General features: G+C 44.7%; 1 protein-coding gene across 5 annotated transcripts in view; it reads left to right on the top strand.

Moving 5' to 3' along the window:
* The window catches only part of Sh2d4a (SH2 domain containing 4A), a 58,589-nt gene extending 46,566 nt beyond the window's left edge, over positions 1–12,023 (top strand). For all 5 annotated transcript variants that reach the window (XM_050126885.1, XM_050126884.1, XM_050126883.1 and 2 more), the window contains 2 exons: positions 9,538–9,761; positions 10,161–12,023. In XM_050126885.1, coding sequence (XP_049982842.1) covers positions 9,538–9,761; positions 10,161–10,253 — 317 coding nt within the window. In that variant the 3' untranslated portion in view covers positions 10,254–12,023. The remainder of the gene's footprint in view (positions 1–9,537; positions 9,762–10,160) is intronic.
* The last annotated feature ends 3,019 nt before the right edge of the window (positions 12,024–15,042 follow it).

Raw genomic sequence — 15,042 nt, 5'->3', positions numbered from 1 at the left:
GGTAAACCAGATCTTAATTCCTGCCAAAGCTGTCTCGTTTGGAAGTACTTACTTAGGACCTGTCCTTAAAAGGTCAGAAGGCAATAGTGACATGGAAGGTCATGGGATAGAAGCCACCATAAAGGATAAGGGGATTTGGCTGCTGGGAAGTTGGCAGGTCAAGGCTGAGCCTGTGGGATAGGATGTAGCCACCGGGTGGGCTGGAGCTGCTGTCCTAGATGCGTCTGTGTCTGAGATGTATTGTCTTCCAAACACGGACATTAAGGGTATTTTTTTTTTTTGGTTTCCTCAACAAAAGGGATGATTTCTTCTTGTTTGTGTCATTTTTATCCCTTCACATGCTAATTCTCAGCTCAGTGATGTCTTTTCCCTTGACTACAATCCCGGTTTTTAACCCATTTTATTCTTGCAGCTAGCACCAGGGTCCTCCAATCCTTCCGCCACACTGTTTAGTCTCTGGTGTTTATGAAGTATATGAGTCCTCCTGCCCAGCTGACCAGCAAAGTCACCAAGCATAAGCTAACCCTGGGCTCTGAATCTCCAGAGTGCATTGACACATAATCCTCTACCCACTAACATGCTTCGAGGACTCATGGGGAGAGTCAATGACTAAACACACCTCAAGTGTGAAGTTACACCCACAAGTCCATTTCTTCATTCTACCAATATTTCCACACCCCCTAAACAGACAAAACTAGCGGTGTAGGGATCTCGGAACCTGCCAGAGACAGGGCTGTGAAAAGACAGAAATGCAGAGAGAAACACACCTCTAGTTCAGGGTTTCCCCAGTGGTCTTCGCTGCTAGACAGCTTCACTCCCACACTTGCTTTGCACATCCGGCTGATCATTAATTTTGAAATCATTTACAGTTACCAAATACGGTATAATTGAGATCAGTGAAGTAGCTCCATTTTTGCTTGTCCTCTGGATGCCTTTTGCAAAAGGGACACATAACTGAGCATGCCTTCTAGATGTTGTAGTCTCAAGAGTTTATATTTTATGCCCCCCTGGAAACAAATTCTATACTTTTAGTAGAATTTGACATTGTTGGATCATACTATATACCTTTACTTTGTTCTATTTATATACACCTCTCTACCTCATTCTTTTTAATTTTCTCCATTTTTTATAGGAGTAGTTATCCCTGGAATTCAAGTTGCCTGTAGACAGCCATCAGTGTGGGGGTCCTGTGGTTTTCTCCATTTCGGCAGCTTTTCTCCATACCCCCAGCTCCTTCTGCAAGGGTACAAGACACCGTCAGAGCTGGTGTAGGTAGCTGATCCTATTAAGAAAGGCTCATAAATACACCTCAGCAGACCTGCCAATCAGGGCCTATTAATGACCTATCCTTTGACCATCTTGCTCCAGAGAAGAACTTTCTTAATGTTAGACATCAAATCCTGCTCTCCTTTCACAAAGGGGTTCTCATGTAGCTGTCTACCCAGCACAAATTATTGATGCATGTGGCGGTTCAAAGTCTGTAGCTAAGCCTCAGGTGATGGCTTGTATTCTATGCCATTCATTATATCTAGGACACACGCATTTTATGAGGTAGTGAGACTATGTCTAAGAAGCAAAATCCATGTCACCACTGTGTGTTGCAGGAAGGGCATCTGGGAGCCATTCCCTGGTAGTCACTGTGGAGGAACCAGATGTTTAGCATGCAAACTTACATTAGTGGCATCAAGGCACTTTTCCTAATAATTACCATGGGTTTGTTCAGATTTTTGAAGCTACACAGGTTCATTCTAGGATCTATGGTTCTTCTCTAGCGAATGCTGTGTGCTGCTGTTCTTTTCTGGAACACTCAGACCTTTCTTAGCAATTACACAGTTCCATGACTGTTCTGCACAGATCTTACCATGATTTCTGTTAATGATGAGGATAGACAAGACCTTGGACTCCAAATAATTCACCGCTGATGTGTTGTAAATGATGTACTCAAGTTACAAATGTCCAGTATGCCACTTTTGTGGGTTTGTGTGTATGTGTGTGTGTGTGCTTGCACCTGCATGCATGCATGCATAGAGATGGAACCCAGCCTTAGTTCCATTGACCAGCATTGGACTTATGATTCAGGATTTAGTCTTAAAGTTGTCCTTGACACTGTTGGAGTTGTGAGGTTATCCAGAAGTCAGTGGCCAGTGGAGTGGGTACAACAGAAGCAAGAGTGAGTATCTCTGCTTTAAGGGATCTTACTTAGGCTCTGTGTAAAAGGGGGATCCTAAAGCATTGAAGAAATCATGATTTTTGTCCTTAGACTTTTCTTGGTCAGCACATGTTTGGTTTGTTTGTTTGTTTTTTTACCAATATCTTCTTAAACAACTATATGACTTTGGACACTTTTTCTTTATGCCAAGGAAAGAAGACCAAAGAAATACATGGTGTTAAGTGTATATGGAATTGGCTGCATGACTTCACAAATCTGAAGTCCTGTGGCCTTGGCCAGGTGACCAGACCTCTGTGCTTCTGTCACTTTTCTGTATGGCACAGGATGACTGGATGAAACATGAGGGCTTGTTTGTTGGGGTTTCTGTCCTGCCCAGTTCCTACAGCCAGTAAATCCCAAAGAAAACCACACAGAATTCTACACTAATCATAAACAGATTGGCCCATTAGCTCAGGCTTCGTATTAGTTCTTATAACTTATATTAGCCCATTATTAGCTCATTATTCTTATCTAAGTTAGCCACATGGCTCGGTACCTTTTTCAGTGGGAAAGGTCACATCTTTCTTCTTCTGTGTGTGGACAGGACTGGGAAGGAATGGGCTTCCTCCTTCCTAGAATTCTCCTGTTCTCATTGCCCCACCTCTACTTCCTGTCTGGTTGTCCCACCTATACTCCCTGCCTGGCTACTGGCCAATCAGCCTTTATTTAAAACATAATTGACAGAATATAGAATTGTCCCACACCACTAATGGTGTAGGAGTTCCTTCTGTTTATGTGTTGCTTTCATTGGTTAATCAATAAAGAAACTGCTTGGCCTGATAGGGCATAACTTAGATAGGCAGAGAAGACAGAATTGAATTCTGGGAGGAAGAAAGCAGAGTCAGAGAGCCGCCATACCATGGATCTGCCAGGTCAGACATGCTGAATCTTTCTCGGTAAGCCACGACCTTGTGATGATATACAGATTGTTAGAAATGGGTTAAATCAAGATGTGAGAGTTAGCCAATAAGAGGCTAGAGATACTGGGCCAGGCAGTGGTTTAATTAATACACTTTCTGTGTGATTATTTCAGGTGTAAGCTAGCCAGGTGGCCGGGACAAACAAAGGGCCCCCACTCTCTATGTTACAACTGGGGACCAAATCTTTCAATAGATAGAGAGTGTGAGGTGCAACAAAAACACCAAGAGATAAATGTAAACATCAAGAGGGTGAATGAGAATGGGTAATGCTAATAATTCTAGTCCATTAATTATGAGGGAAACATCTGGATAGCATTTTAAAAGCTTTGCTCATGGTCATGTCTTCTGAGCTGGGACTTGGGGCAGGTCCCAGAGCTCTCAGGAACAGTGCTCTTAAGTGTAGCAGGAGCTGAAAGTGTACAGGGTAGAAATGAGAGACTATGAAGCCATAGACTCTCTCCCAAGTGCAGTTGGAGACTGTAGAAAGTTCTCATCCTATGCTGCAGGCAGATTGCATAGGAGACACTGGGGTACCCTAACAGCAGAGACTTTGCAAATACTGTTTCCAGCAGCCTCTGCTTTTTTATATTTTGGGGGACACCCAGAGGCAGGATTGTAGCACAGATGGCAAAGAAGAAAGGCAGATGGCAGACAAAGCACTGGAGGGCATCCCAGGACATGGGCAACCTGCAGAAGCCTGGCTCTGGTAAGCTGTGCAATGGCTATAATCTCCTGCAGCAATGTGGCAGCCTTAAGTATAGCCTGAAGTCTGTAAAAAACAAACCCAGGCTGAAGAGAGTAGGAAATGGCACCCTAGTAAGACCTGCATACCCAGCTCAACCACACTTATTGTTTCAAGAGAAATGCATCTTCTGTGGGTTGTTCTGGGTAGATATGAACACATCTTTGTGCAATGCATATTTGTAAAATGTCATGAACATAATGAGCAAGCACCAGAGCTAAGGACCTGGAACAGACCCTGGCCCTGCAACCTTGGCATTGGCGTTTTCCCGCTTAGCTTGCTTGTCTACAAAACATAATGGTAATAGTACCAGATCTTGTTAGAACTCTTTGAAGGTTAAATAAAAGGTGAAATGTAAACAGAAGCACATTGCACCACCATGGGAATGGGTAGGAGTTTGGCTAAGGGCTCAGTACTTAGATCCAGTGGTATACTTATCCTGACATTTAAGGGTCCTAAAATATGATGTAATTTTCTGTGAGCACACTTTGAGACATATTAAAAATTATTTACTTATTTCTATTTTTCCCACATGAATGTTTGTCTGCGTATTTATATTTGCACCACACACCACACACATGCCTAGTGCCAATGGCGGTCAGGAGAGTATATTCGTTAGATCATCTGGGACTGGAATTACAAGGAATTGTGAGCTGCCATATGGGTGCTTGAAGTTACAGATGGTTGTAAGCCATGTATACTGGGAATGCAAATTTGATCTTTTGCAAGGGTTCTTTACCACTGAACTATCTCTCCACCCCGTAAGGCTTCTTTCAGAGTAGTAATATTACCCCTTTGTAGGATTGCTTTCAGGGCTCAATGAAGAAATACATTGTGTCATTATTTGGTCATCATTTATTTAATCCAAACATATATTTTGCAGATAACTCCCAGGAAAGTAGGTTGTACAGTACACAGCTGGTGGGGCTGTGCACTGTGCAGAAGGGTTCATACCCCTTAATGCTACCTAACAATTCTCAAATTGGAGGCAGTAGCTTCACAGAGGGGTAAGATGTGAGCTGAAATCAGTTGGCTAGGTCTTTTCCAGGGGTAGGTGCTGAAGATGTTGAGTGTGTCAGTGTGGGAGCTGCCTGATGGCCAGGAGGTCATAAGGCAGTGGGGAAGAGCAGGTAAAAGGCATCTGTCAATCTTATAAGTCCATTTAAACTTCATAACCAAACTTTCATGAGGACTCTGAAGTCAACTAGATTTTTCATGTCCATTCAGTCTTAGAATTGTTCCTATGTCAATCAGCATACACATCTTCCCTGGCTTCCTCCCTCATGTCTGAAGCCAAGATCCTTAGGGGGTCTGCCCTGGCCAAATCTGATCTCTACTAAGTTTGAAGGAATCCATAGCTTTTTTTTTCCCTGTGGAAACAAAGGCATAACCTTTCCCCCCATGCAACATATTTCTTGACTTCCATTCTGAAATCAAGACATCTCTAAAGTATATGCTAGTTTAATTCAACACTTCCTCCCATAATCCAACATCTCTCAGCAGCTGTCATTTGCCCATTAGCATTCAAAAACTTCAAAGTCAGCAAAACACCATACAGGATCCAGACGCCCTGTGGATTTCCCATCCTTAGGTGGCTTTTTTTTTTTTAAAAAAAAAATTTATTACTTACTTTTTCTTTAAAGATTTCATTTCATAAATTTTAAACTATTTCTTTCTATGACTATCTATACCCATTTTATTTCTTTTTTTCTTTAGCATTTAAGTGTATTTTAAAGCATCCTGTCCCTATTTAGAAGCTTTTGGGGGAGGGGCTGAACCAGCTTATTAAGCACCTGCAGCATTCTCTGACCACGTGAGCCAAAGCTTTAATTGCTAGGCAGTAGCCAGCTCCTCTGGCAGCTGGCTCTGCACTCCTCGGTTCCCTGAGAGCTATGGGAATCCACTGAGCCCATTTGCCAGAGTCCCTGCAGATGGTAGACGACTGTTGTGAGAGCTCACAGAAAGGTCTATGCCACAATTGAGGCGGTGTTGACTGCTGTGACTTCTCTGTTTGTGTGGTTGTGCCATGTGTTGGAGCATCAAATGTAGCATTTATCTAGTTATTCTTTATTAATAAAAACTCAGGAGTCAGATATTGGGTAAGAACTTGAATAATCAGAGAAGTGGTGGAGAAGTGAGAAACGACCAGTGCTTCTACTCTTAATGTGTGCAGGCTGTTTTCCTGGTAGAACTCTATCCCATTACACTTAGGGATAAACTTGAATAAAAGAAATCTAGCCAGGCATAGTAGCATATGCCTTTAATACCTGCAAAGGTAGACAGACCTCTATGAATTCCAGGCCAGCCTGGGCTATGTAGAGAGATGCTGTAACAATAAACAAACCAGCAAATAAAATAAGTAAAAGCAATATACAATTCTCTTCTTCTGCCGTCAGTCCTCAGATTGCTTTGGTTTCTTTACAATGTGTGAAGATTGCTGATTCCCAGAGGCAGCCCTGCAGTGTCATGAATTGAGAGGTGGGGTGAAGATCATTGCTTTCAATCTTAGAGACATACAGAGGGCAAGCCAAAGCCTGTGAGGACGTTGCTCACATGGCACTCATCAGGATACCTGGTTTTGGAACGTGCCTTTGGACTCAAGAGCGCCCATCTTCCATAGACATGGCTCTTCTGAGGCTGGCAGTGGCCAAGACTCCTCAAAGGTACCCACTTCCCTTGACCCCTGATGGAGTCTGTAAAGAAACATCTACTTGTGCTCAGGAAAGTGAACTACGTGCCTAAGCGTGTAGAGGGAAACTGCTCCCTTGTGCGTGGCCCTCACCTTTGAGCCAGCCCTCACTCCTGTGATATGTAAGGAGATTGCATTATGACCTGGGATTTACTGCAGAATCATTTTATTGTGTTCTGGTGCTTTAGCAGATTAGCTAGTACTAAGATAGTGTGTAATGGGTGATGATTACAGAGGTCAGGAGGACTGTAGATACTTTGATTTGGGCTTCCTCAACCTTATCCTATTTTAGAAAGAAAAATCGTCCAGGTTTCCTTATCATTTTCAAGAAGAACTTCTTTCTTTTATAGTCATTGACTATTCACATCTTCCCAGTCCTTTGAAGGGACTTAGAACTAAAGACTTACTCTGTCCCTAAGTTTGGGTGTAATAAGAAATTGTTTTCCACAACACTTCTCTTCCTTCTGACAGGAGTTTAGCAAGTCCTTGTTTCTGCAGGGAGATCTGCAGTGACAGTGAAAAATACCTCTGCTTTCTTAAACAACCTAATATAGTGTCTTCAAACTTCTGTTGGGGGTCATCCTGGCAGAGAGTGGTTGTTTATTGCCTTCGTAGAGCCTACAGCTCTTTTGGACAATTTATCCATGGAACCAGAGATGTCTAGAAAGGCAAAAGAGACAGTGAAAGCAAGCAGCCCATGTCTGAACTGAGAATCTCACTCGATCACTGTGGGGCAACTGTTGCCAATGTGCCGCAAGAGAGAATATAGGACAATGACTGACAGCTTGGATGTTCACACTTTGTGCTGCTGCAACCACAAAATACCCAAAAGAACAACCGAGCCGAGGCAGTATTTATTCCTCATCACCAGGCAGGCTGCTGTTTGTTTCCTTAACAATCAGAACTTGAACAGCAGCAGCAAGGTAAGGGTGGAACAAGGGAAGCCAGGAGCTTCTGTCTGCGGCAAAGCAAGGGTGAACATGAAAAGAACGTTGTTCCTCCTTCCCTAATCAGAGCCCACAGGGTAATTCAGCCAGCTGTGCCGTTGGCTATTCTCTGTGTGTTTACAATGCTGTCTATTCATTCCCAGAATTACCATAGAAATAAGAAGGGAACTTTGGAGTATGAGTCAAACCCTATGAACTGGGAAATGAGAGTGGGAATTCAGGAGACATCTTAATTACACCTCTACACAAAGCCCCATATATGTGTGCAGGTGGAACTTATTCCTTTGAATACATATATATATATATGCATATATATATATTCAAATTTCTTCATATATGTGTGGATATATAAGTAAATTACACCGTAGCCTTTCAAAACCCAGTGGATACATTCAAGATTAGTTTTGGTGGAATTCAGTAAACCTGTTACTGGTATCAGGCACTCAGTAGACCAGAGTATCTTCCGGTTCTGTCACTAACTTGCAGGGCCTCCTAGACCAGGCTGTTTCCACTCTAGCACCGTTGATGCTTTGTGCTGGACTTTTTTTTTTTTATGGGTCAGACTGTTGTGTGCATGTTCAGAAGCATCACTGGCCTGTGCCCTATGAGTAGAAGTATCACCCACACCCACGACAACTGGTATTAGTTACTTCTTACACCACTGCGAACACAACACCTGACGGTAATAAGAGAAAAGAGATTTACTTGGTTCCATGGCAGAGCAACACTGGCCTGTGAGGAAGGCAGCTCACATCACAGTGCACCAGGAAACACTGGCCTGGGGAATATGGCAGGGTGCGCACTAGTCACAGCATATTGATCAGGAAGTGCAGAAACGAGAACTCTGGCCCCCAGCTAGCTTTCTTTTCTCTTTCTTTCCTTCTCATCTCTTGGCCAATGGGATAGTGTTACCCACATTCAGGGCGGCTCTTTCCCCTCCAGTTCTTCCTCCACCCACGCCACCTTAACATCCCAACAGGAGTGCTGTACTCTCCCGTGTGATTCTGTTTGAGAATTACTGTTTCAGACCAAGGCAGGCCACTTCCAGACCAGAGTTCTCACTGATAAGCAGACAGCGGTGGTCCTTCAAGAGCATCCGAAGTTCACTCCGGATCTGAAAGAGCCCAGCACCACCCTCAAGATAACGTGCCAGCCCTTCATAAGTGGCAGACAGCTTGTGCTAATCTAATGGGTCTCTAGGTGAAGCTGTTCTCTTACCAGCTGTCCCAGGTCGCTCCTCTGTTGCTATAATTAAAACACTTACCCAAAGCAACTTGGGGAAGAAAGGGTCTATTCCATCTTGTAACTCTCAAATCACAAGACATCAGTGAGGGAAGGAACTTACGGTAGAAATCTAGAGGCAGAAACCAAGGAGGAAGGCTGCTTACTGGCTCTCTCAGTTTGGTTTCTTAGAACTCAGGTGCTAGCACCACTTGTGGAGGCCTGGGCCCGGGCCATCCATATCAGTCATTACTCAAGCCCTTCCCATATCAGTCATTACTCAAGCCCCTCCCATAGCCATCATTACTCAAGTCCCTCCCATATCAATCATTACTCAAGTCCCTCCCATAGCCATCATTATTCAAACCCCTCCCATAGCCATCATTACTCAAGCTCCTCCCATATCCATTATTATTCAAGCCACTCCCATATCAATTATTATTCGAGCCCCTCCCATAGCAATCATTACTCGAGCCCCTCCCATATCGATCATTACTCAAGCCCCTCCCATATCAATTATTATTCAAGCCCCTCCTATAGCCATCATTACTCAAAAAAATGACCCACAGACCCATGTGGAAATTCTTCAACTGAGGGATTCTTCTTCCAAGGTGACCCTAGCTTGTGTCAAAACCATTTGCTTTGTGTTTACCAAGGTTTTTGTTTGTTTGTTTCTTTTACTGATTCCCAAGGGCCTCAAAGTACACACAGAATAGCCTTGCCTTTCCCCAAACTCTCCTCCTAAGGCGAAGGGCAACAGAGGTGTGGATTATAGGGACGCCGCTGAAATGACTTTTCTCTTCCCACAGGGATTCTCACTCTGAAGAAGGCAAACGAACTTCTGAGCAGCGCGGGCACACCAGGCAGTTTTCTCATCCGGGTCAGTGAAAAGATCAAGGGCTATGCCCTGTCCTATCTGTCGGAGGAGGGCTGCAAACACTTCCTCATAGATGCATCCGCTGACTCCTACAGCTTCCTGGGTGTGGACCAGCTGCAGCACGCCACCCTGGCAGATTTGGTGGAATACCACAAGGTGAAGCCACTTATATACTTATATATAAAACAAAGGCATGGCTAGGGATACAGCCCAAGAGCAAGCAACGCGAGGGGGCACATAATTCCCCCAATAATGAGGAACCTTAGTTCTATGTCCTTTATCATATCCTCCTGACATACTCAGAACTATCCCACTGGAGCTGAGGCTACTGGAGATGCACGTACTCATCACATCTGTGGGTGGTCCTATGGTAGAACTTGGGCTCTAGCAGGAAAGGGAAGCTGGCAAAGGAAACTCGCCTTTAAGATTGTCATAAGCCAATCTAGGTTTGCATGAATCTAGAGTAGAGGAGAGTAGAGTAGAGTAGAGTTACTTAGGAAGTAACAAGGGCATCTACCACACAGCTGCCACATGACCCTGTGCTTTGATTGACAGGAAGAGCCTATAACCTCTCTGGGGAAGGAACTCCTGATGTACCCCTGTGGTCAACAAGACAAGCTACCCGACTACCTCGAGCTCTTTGAGTGACAGCTCTCATCCGGATCAGCCTCCAGCCGGTTTGTCCTCTGGACAGAAACCTTTGAGGTGGACTTCGCATGTGATGCCAAAACCATTCTGTGACAGAGCCAACAGTGAACGATGTCTGTGGGGTCTTACCTGAAACCTCTGTTCTGCATAAATGCTGGAGATCTATTCAAGAGACTATGACCTCTCCCTCATCCTCATTCTGGAAGGAAAAGGGAGAAGTGTACCCATTTCAACAACATCCTAATCTGAAGGATGGGACCTTGAAGGACAGGGCTATAATGGTGTATAAAAGATAAATAACAGGGTAAATTGAAATCGTTTTAGCAATTAAGGTGTTATTCTAAAAAAAAAATCAAAACAATAGCAACAACAGAAAATGAGCAAGCCATTTTGTGAACTACAGGCTTCCTTTTGGTATTTAGTCAAAGGTCTCAGTCTCCTGCTTGTAGCTTGGCTTTAAAATGCCAGGTAAAAATGTTCCCACTCAGGGCTGAGGTTCTCCTCAAAAGATAACCTTTTCTGTGTGTTGTTGGAACCAGGATTTAGCAGACAGAAAAGCAAGTCCCAACTGTGAATTGAAGGAGAAGTTTTAACACCTGGGACGAACAAGAGACTTACCATGTGCAACAAACGAACAAACAAAACCCAACCAATCAACCAAACAAATGAAAAAAAAAAAACCCACACACAGTAGTAGTAGGGAACTGGGACATCTTATAGCTTGTTGGTCATTGCTCTGCCTCCCTCAGCTCTATCTGTGAGCAGATACTAAAGATGATCTGCATGGCCACGTAAGGACTCCTGTGCTCATGGTACAAAGAGAAAAACAGAGTGAGTGGTTTGATAGCACCTACTGAGAGTTGAATCGTGACCTACACCAAAACTATGTGAGTCCTGACCTCCCTGTACACGGGTGTGACCTGATGTAGAAACAGGGTCTCTGCAGACTAGATAAGTAGGGTAGGCCCTGATTCTCACGACTGACATCTACACAAGGAAGGGAGGTTTAGAAAATGACGCATGGAAAGATGAAGGCTAAGGGACCATAGACCCAGAGAGTGAGTGACGTAACTGAGATCAGGGGATGCCAGTAATTGTGGAAGATGACGGGACCCAGGGCTCCATTCTCCCTGAAACTCTAGAAGAGACACAGCCTTGTTCAGACTTGTTTGCGCCACTGTTTCAGCATTCTAGGCTTTAGAACTGTGAGGTAATAACCGTGGAAGTAACTGAAGAGCTGGTGGCTTTACATCACTCTCAGAAAGCTAGTGCAAGAGCTTACGTAGCCCAGGCCCTACGCGTGTTCCATGGCCTTGATTCTTGTCACAGCCTGCACCGTCACTGTGAAATGAAACTTGGGTATGGGAGGAACATTCCAAGCAATGCTATCCAGCCCTGGGCACAGATTTATTCAGCCAGAAATCTCCTGCCCTGCATCATCCTGAAATCAAGTCCCCAGTCATTCTCAGCTCAGATGGATGAGATGGGGCCAACCTCTGGATGGTGACCAAGGAGGCCGCAAGGCATTCAGTGCCACTTTTCCCAGAGGAAGGAACTTTGCTAAGCCCGCCTGTGCCCGCTTCCTCTCACTGGCCTCTTACCCGAAGTAGAAGGGCGCTGTAGGCGTCCCTTGTATGCGTCATTCAGATACACAATGTACCAACGTCGAGGCTGGCGTGCACCAGCGAGGAAATTGAAATTCAGAGCATTGTCAGCTGTTTCTTGAAATAGTTCACATGGTATATGTTATTAAATTTTTGTAAGATCTGCCTTTTAACTTTGTTTCCAAGACGCAGCGGTCATGGCATTACTAAGAATCTCTGTTCTCTTCTCATTTCTCCCCACTGTTTTCCTGGTTATCTTGAATGGGCCCTTTACCTATCTGCATTAGTCACTTTTCTCATTGCAGCGACAAAAATACCCAACTAAAGCAACTTAAGGAAGGAAGGCTTGATTTCGGCCCCCAGTGGGAGGGTGAAGTCCATCGTGATGGGGGACCCATGGTGACAGGAACCTGCCGCAGCTACAGGATCTAGGAAGTAGAGCGAGATGTGATGGGGCCCACTCAGCTGTTTCGAGTCAACCTGGGATCCCAGCCGATGGGACGGTGCTGAAATACTTCCGTAGGCAATGAGCCTGGCTGTGTCCAAATATGTCTGTGTTAAGTGACCAAAAGAAGATTAAGAAAGAACGCAAACTAGTTAAGCTAATGTAATAGCAGGAGGAGTAGGCCTGAGTTCTATACTGCTTTATCTTATTGGTTATTGACACAAAGGAATAAACTGTCTAGTGTCAGGTGAGACAATGGCCGGGAAGAATATTGAAATTCTGAGGGCAGGAAAATGGTTTACACAATCGGAAATTTCAGCCAGGTGGGCTGAGGAGGCCTGACTAGGTATGGTCTGAGGTGGAATCCAGCCCTGGCTCTGGTCTCCTCTTTCTGCGGTGTCGACAAGCCTAGACTCTTGCCCTTTCTGCTCAAGGTTTCTTGGTCTGGGGTGCGGCCTTTAGACTGTTATACAGGTTTCCAATCCCAGGAGCTCAGGCCCGTGGACACTTGTGTCTTGGAGTAGAGCCAAGTGCCCCCCTGCCCATGTTGGCTCTCTTTTCCAGTAGTGCCATTCTAGAAGCTCCCTTCTGTAGTCATATCAAATCTTCTGGCTTTTAGATTGTCATGGCAAGCCAGGTCAAGATACGTCAGCTCAAACATTACCTATGCTAAGGAAGAACACAGGAACAGTTAAGACCAAAAGGAACCAAAGAGACAGACCACGAACGTGTCCTCCGAAATATCTCAAGGCATCTATAGCCAGAATTGTCTATTTGAGCCAAGACTTTGCCAGTAGTCATTCTTTGGTGGACTAGCATTGTCCTAGTCTGCTCTCAACTGTTGTGGTGAGCGCCATGACAGAAAGCAGCTGGCGGGGGAAGAAGGCTGTCCTTGGCTTAGAGCAAGATGAATGACGGTGCCCAGGCATCCCAATCGTAGAAGGCGGTCAAGGCAGGAACTGCAGCAGAGGGCACTGAGCAATGCTGCTTAGTGACTTGTTTTCAGGCTTGCGTTCGGCTACCTCCCAGGATCACCTTTCCAGACCTGGCGTGAACCACGGTGAGTTGTGCCCTCCACATCAATCACTATTCAAGAAAATACCCCATAGACTTATCTACAGACTAAACAAATGGAAGCACCTTCTTAATTAAGGGATACTTGTGGCCCTTGTGTGAGCATGGTTTGGGGCTTCCATTATTTTGAATACAGAATATACAGAAATATTTATAGAAGTGCAGGTGTATATCCATGGGACTTCTTTTCTTCAGTTGAGATCGTGGCGAATGACTGTGGGGCTGGCCTGAAGCTAAGAAGGGCTCAAAGCATGCCTGAAAACCTGGATTTTCTCCTCCTGAGAGCTGAAGGAGGTTGGCTGCTCCTGTGCTTTGCCTGGGCACCCACAGACCCTGCAGATAGGCTTTCCCAGGCGGGAAAGATGCTATGGTACATGTAGCAGCTCATAAGCTCAGGCATCTTCGAGGCTTGGAGGACTGGCTGCTGCTTATCTGACCACTGAAACAGCCTGGGTTGGACTTCCTTTCTTTTTGATATGACCTTATAAGGTTCCTTCTCCAGACCCTGCTTCTCCCAAGCACGCAAATGAAGCATTCTCATGTTCTTGCTTCAACCAATAACATACCACCACATGGATCCAAACGGTCAATTTTCTTGAAGTATGAATATCTCCTGCCCCCACCTAATAAACAAGCTGTCTTGAACACAGACTCATGGGTGTTTTTTCCCATCACACTCACAGATGCTCAGAATCCTCCTTCAGCTCCAGGTCTCTTAGCCCTGCTCTCCTCCCTCCCCACCCCAGGGTTGCTTAGTGCACAATAGTCCAACCATACCAGGATGAAGTGGGACTCAAGACAGGCATTGCATCTTTCAGGGCGCATGACATTTGTTTTTCTTAGAATGCAGCTTCTTTCTTCTGATTATAGCTTTTCCACAATTATATCTTTAATAGTTTTCCTTAAATTGTGCCTTCCTGTCCTTTAGGAATATAGATAAAGCTTTACTTAGTTTTCTCTTCCTTGCTTTTGATTTTTAAAATCTCCTTATTGTGTTTATTCCTTCTTTCTACTGTTTATAAAGAGATCTACTCTTGGACCCTGTGGAAGGAGAGACTGGATTTCTTGCCATGTTGATTCTGTGCTCTACCGTGCCCACTCCGCATTAACTCTGCCATGTTGATTCTGTGCTCTACCGTGCCCACTCCGCAGTAACTCTGCCATGTTGATTCTGTCCTCCACCGTGCCCACTCCGCAGTAACTCTGCCATGTTGATTCTGTCCTCCACCGTGCCCACTCCGCAGTAACTCTGCCATGATAACTCTACGTTCTGCTGCTGTCGGCGCCACAGTTACTCTTCAGGTTTGTCTGCAGGGTGGTGAGTAACGTGTCTCTCTATGCAGAGGTTTACCTGTGTTGCTCCAGATTGAAAACTATCAAGGGGCTCAAGTGATGAAATTCTTCTCCCTTTATTGTATGATAAAAATATATTATTAGACAATGAAGTAGTTTTGATGTAGTAGAAAGCAAGCCCAGCAGGTTTGGGTTTGTGTCCTGGCTATCTCATCAATTAGCCATGTGGAATGAAAAGAATTGCTGAACCTGCATGAGCTTCAGCTTTTAACATGAGTTTTTAAAGTCACCTGGGTCCCAAAGAGATGCGTTGAGTGCCCAGCTTAGCAAAAGCTCTGCCTGCAACCACTCTCTGTGAGTGTTCCTTTGTTAA

This window comes from Alexandromys fortis, unplaced genomic scaffold (assembly GCF_014885135.2).
Source record: "Alexandromys fortis isolate MF-2015 unplaced genomic scaffold, M_Fortis_MF-2015_v1.1 scaffold_261, whole genome shotgun sequence".
Lineage (NCBI taxonomy): Eukaryota > Metazoa > Chordata > Mammalia > Rodentia > Cricetidae > Alexandromys > Alexandromys fortis.
Note: the sequence above shows the minus strand (reverse complement) of the source record. Positions and strands in the feature narration are given on the sequence as shown.